The following is a 4,945-nucleotide window of genomic DNA, read 5'->3' as shown; positions in this document are numbered from 1 at the left end:
TAATCACGAAAACACAATGATTACTTTCTAAACATGTTCTTCATGAATTGCTTGTCTAGGCTTGGAAACTATGTGATTTGATATGTCTATTGTTTGATATTGTGTGCTATGATGATATGATGATTAGATGTATGATTATAATGCATGATGACATGGTATGCTGATACGATGCAAGGTAGAATGAGTTGATGTGTAACATGATAACTGTTGAATGATGATATGAAATGAGATTATGTGATGAGGGTGCGAACATGAAATTTGTTTCGTGACTCGATGGAAGGACCTGAGATTGGTTCGTACCTGGTAATTGGACGAACATGAGATTTGTTTTGTACCTGACGATTCAACGAACATGAGATTTGTTTTGTGACATGCTAAGCTGATGAGATTTTGGTTTAGTGATATTGATGAATATGTGTGTATCGATGAATGTGTTGGTGTTTAAATATGGTTTAAATGATAGTATGATTATATGCTAGATTAAATATTATGTGAAACCGTTATATTTGTTGGATGTATGTAAAACATGTGGAGTCTGATTTTATGCTAAGCATTGATTGTTGAATTTGATTAGAATATCGTCATTGTGTTCACCCTTTTATTTTTTCCCTCAGGTTAAAAGTTTTGTGAGTTGTGGAACAAGTTTTATGATTGAAGAGTTTTATTTTTAAGAAAAAAGCATTTTCGCGGAACCATTTGAATAACACCTTATCTTGGCCGATAAGGCGGAACGGGTGTTACACCTGTGGCAAGAAATTCTATTTGAAGTCTGGTCGTCTTCAATCTCCATCAAGATAACATCCCTTCATCTCATCTTTTGAGGATATTATCCTTTTGGATAAGTCTCCAACAAGTACAATAAATTTCTCGATACAATTACCAAGTTAATTCTTGGGAAATACTTGGCCAAAAGAAAATTGAACTTATCACCAGAAGAAAATTACTTGGCCAGCCTTGGTCGTTTGTCTCCTTCTAGACAAGCGACCTTCTCTGGAACCAGAATTGCTGAATCGTATCTGTTTAGGTGGTTTAGATACATCCAATACTAAGGCTATCATCCAGTAGCTTTGCTAAAGTTGGATTATTTACTTGCATACATGATCCACTGTTTAATAAGTTTTTCCTTCTCACTACATTTTTCATCTTGTATTCTCAAAATTCAATTGAGAATGACGTAATTAAGTTATTAGAAAAAGAAAGCCAAGGTAAAAGATAGGAGAATTGCACCCTATAATCAACAAAAAAAACTTCAATTCAAAAATTAACTACACTAACCATTAAAACATAATATACACTATATAAACTACAATATATACCATTTTATCTCTCCACCACCACCTTACCCCTTTACCACCATCACCATTGCCCATCACCGTCGGCCATCTTCTCGGTTACCACCGTTGACAACCACCACCGGCCATTTTCTCCAATCACCACTGCTGTCCATCTATTCCGACCACCGCTGCCGGCCATCTCTTCCGGCCACCACCGTTGGCCATCTTTTCCGGCCACCGCCGCTGGCCAACTTCTCGGCCACCACGGCCGGCCATCTTATCCGACCATCAACCACCGCCACCAGCCACCAACCACCAACCATTGCCGCCGGTCATCTCTTCCAACCACCGGCCACCGCCGCTGGTCACCACTGCCGGCTATCAGCCACCATTACCCTCCTCTATTACAACACACTAAAATAGTAATTTTATTTTATCCTCATCCTATTTTTCTAATTATTTTGAATATAATACTATATTCTTAATTTTATTTGTGATATTTGTTATCACACAAATTAACCCTAAAAGAAATAATAATGGGGGCCAAAAATATAAAAGTGACGTAATACAACTATACAAGACATGGAGTTAAAAATGTCTATGTTGGAACATTGAAAAGGTAAAGAAGAGTAGGTTTGAACCTAATATTCATCATTTCAGCTAATGACTAAACAATATACAGTATGTGGCCTCGTTACATTATTAAGGGCATCTACAGATCGGTAAATAGTTAAATACTAAAAAAAGAAATGTTTTCAATAAATTTTTTTTTGAAACTTAATACAGATATATAAATAAATTTTAATTTGCTAGAAAATATTAAATCAATTATGAGATAACATATGGTAACAACTAACAACGTCTTTTGTGAGTTTCTCACTTATTTCTCTCTTCTTTTTCATCATTTAGAAAACTTAAATAAAGCACTATAATTCAGAAGCTCGAGACAATCTTAAATATATTATGGAAATGTTTGTTTTAATAAATAATCAGATTAAGCATTTTTGGCTTAAAAACAAAAATTATATAAAAAGTCGTGTTTGATTTTAAGTGAGAGATCTACGATTGTAGACTTGAATAAAGAGAAGATCGATAGTTTATGTTCAGAGGTTTATCATGAACTGAAAGCAGTTGATTTAATAAAAAAAATTGAACGAATCGAATTGCTCTGATACCATGATAGATGAAATATATAGAATATATAATATATTATTGCTTTTATTATATTATGATGAATGACATATGTTTATATAGACTATATAAGAAGAAGAAGCTAATTAACCTAATTTCCATAAATAATAGATCATAGTAATTATTAACAAATATATACTCTACAATATTTTTTTCGCATTTTGTTTTACGTTATTACAAAAATATCTAAGAAAAATACTCATTAAAATAAAATAATATATATGTAACGAAGAAATAATTAATATGATATCTCTTTTTGTACTCTTTGTGTACCACTATCTAACTATCTAAAATTTTCTAATTGAAGCACGAAATTTAAGACTAAATTAATTCTTAATATAGAGTTTTTGTCTTTCTAAACATTAAAAAAAAATATTTTACGTTTGATTTAAACTAAATTAACCACTAAGAAAATAAATTATATACCTTGGTTCCACGTAAATAATGCAAGTATTCTTTTTTTATTAAATATTACAAAATTTAATGAGTATTCTTCTAGACAACTTATAAATTTTTCAAATTATATGGTTAATGATGTAGTCTAATATCACAAGATCCTTTTACTACATTATACGATAAAAACAAATTAATACATAAAAATTTAGTTTTCAAAAAAAAAAACAAACATAAAAATTCTAATTTGAGAGCTGTATTGTGTTCTTTTACGGATTTAAATGTAATGTAGTTGGATTGTTGTTTTCAATAGATACCAAAAACTAATACAGTATATATGTTGTTGATTCTGGTTTAAATCGGTTAAACCGAGTCTTTTAAAAAGTAGTATTTAAAATTTATAATTAAAATAATAAAAACTGAAAAATATATATCGACGACAAGTGTAAGTTCGGTGTACAAGGGACCCACTTCTCTCCATTTTCGTTTCCTTTTCTGTCATCAGATCTGAGCAAAAAAATTGAGATTTTGCTCTTTCTTCTTCTTCTTCTTCTTCTTCAATGGCGGTTTCTTCTTCTTCGTCATCTTCTTCCTCAATATGTCTCAAATCCACTCGATTTCACTCAGTTCGATCTACTTCTTCTCCGTCGCGTCTATTCCCAGTAACTAGCTTCTCCCCTCGATCTCTCCTTCTCTCCCAAAGACGATCTCTCCTCTCTTCTTTTAACTCTCGCTTTCGTCTCTCACCTCTCTGCGCCCGTGATTCTCGAGGTATATATACTGTTTACTTCGATCTTCAAGTACGGGTTTATGAATAATGCGTATTTTTCTTTGGTTCTTTGATCAGTGATCTCACACTTTCGCTACTTAAACAGACTAAGTAGAAATTGGAGAGTATGTCAATCAATCGAATGCTCTTAGTAATCTGCTATTCTTTTTATATTTTGATCGATTGATTATTTGATTTAGACTCTACTTTTTTTGGTTAGCCTCTGGTCTATGCCAAAATGTTTTCAATTTCTTGATCTAAGATCATAAAATGTAGTTCTAGCTAGTTTTCTTTATGATGATCTAGTATGAACTTTGAGAGATCTGCAAGGTTCAGGGAGACAAAGATATAGAGTCAGAACAGTGTGAAGATCTTGCATAGACTGAGACTATAGAAAAGCTTTGTAGGAGTAACTAAGGGTAATTATCATTTATCAAAGTTCATCTGATACATGTGGGATTGAAATTAGTTCATAAATTAAGTTGACATTGTTCTCTTCTGGTTGTATGACTTGGTACAACTCTAATCTAATTTTATTACAGCTTAGCAAAAAAAAGTAACAAAAAATGATGGATTAGTAGATGCTTAGGTTGACATGTTGTAGTATGTGATACACAGGACACTGCTTTCACTTCTTTGTGATAGCCTTTCGATTATTAGTATGATACAAAGAACTATTAAGTTTAGCCATCCTCAAGTCTCGTTTTTTTTTTTTTTTTGGTTTGACTATGTGCAGCAGCTGAAGTTACACAACGGTCGTGGGAAGACTCAGTCTTGAAAAGCGAAACGCCGGTGCTAGTAGAATTTTACACGAGTTGGTGTGGTCCATGTCGGATGGTCCACAGGATAATAGACGAAATAGCTGGGGACTATGCCGGAAAACTAAACTGCTATGTCCTGAATGCAGACAGTGACTTGTTGATAGCTGAAGAGTACGAGATCAAGGCTGTGCCAGTAGTTCTATACTCTTCAAGAACGGCGAGAAACGAGAGTCCATCATGGGTACAATGCCCAAAGAGTTCTACATTTCCGCCATTGAAAGAGTCTTGAACTCATGAAGAAGGTTAAAATCGTTGATGAGAAACTCTTCACTACCACGTTGATCAAAGATATTGTTGGGAGATTACAAATCGCTCCATTTCGATATGGTTCATATTTCATTGACACTCGATTGCTCTTAGTCTTTTGTCTTATGTTTGAACCTCTTATCTTTTCTTTGTTTCTTCTTTTATACTCTTGTGAATATAACTGTTGGATTTGTGGAAAGATGGCTCAGGAAGTATTGTGAATATGTATATCTTCCTTCTTCTATTGATGA

At 33.2% G+C, this 4,945-nt stretch overlaps 1 protein-coding gene across 2 annotated transcripts; it reads left to right on the top strand.

The window, feature by feature from the left end:
- LOC104747374 (thioredoxin M3, chloroplastic-like) lies at window positions 3,331-4,945 on the top strand. 2 transcript variants are annotated; one of them, XM_019236977.1, is made up of 2 exons: window positions 3,331-3,629; window positions 4,367-4,945. In XM_019236977.1, exons 1-2 carry the CDS (start codon window positions 3,419-3,421, stop codon window positions 4,675-4,677), a joined length of 522 nt encoding a protein of 173 aa, XP_019092522.1. In that variant the 5' UTR covers window positions 3,331-3,418; the 3' UTR covers window positions 4,678-4,945. The 2 variants fall into 2 exon arrangements, with proteins under 2 accessions (XP_019092522.1, XP_010467304.2); XM_010469002.2 differs by having other exon boundaries at window positions 4,364-4,945.

This window comes from Camelina sativa, chromosome 15 (genome assembly GCF_000633955.1).
Source record: "Camelina sativa cultivar DH55 chromosome 15, Cs, whole genome shotgun sequence".
NCBI classification, from domain to species: domain Eukaryota; kingdom Viridiplantae; phylum Streptophyta; class Magnoliopsida; order Brassicales; family Brassicaceae; genus Camelina; species Camelina sativa.
The sequence above is the reverse complement of the archived record's forward strand: the minus strand, read 5'-3'. Positions and strand labels throughout refer to the sequence as shown.

Coding starts and splice junctions, on each gene's coding strand:
- LOC104747374 (XM_010469002.2), top strand. CDS start 3,419: ATGGCGGTTTCTTCTTCTTCGTCATCTTCTTCCTCAATATGTCTCAAA. Junction 3,630..4,363: donor CTGCGCCCGTGATTCTCGAG/GTATATATACTG, acceptor GACTATGTGCAG/CAGCTGAAGTTACACAACGG.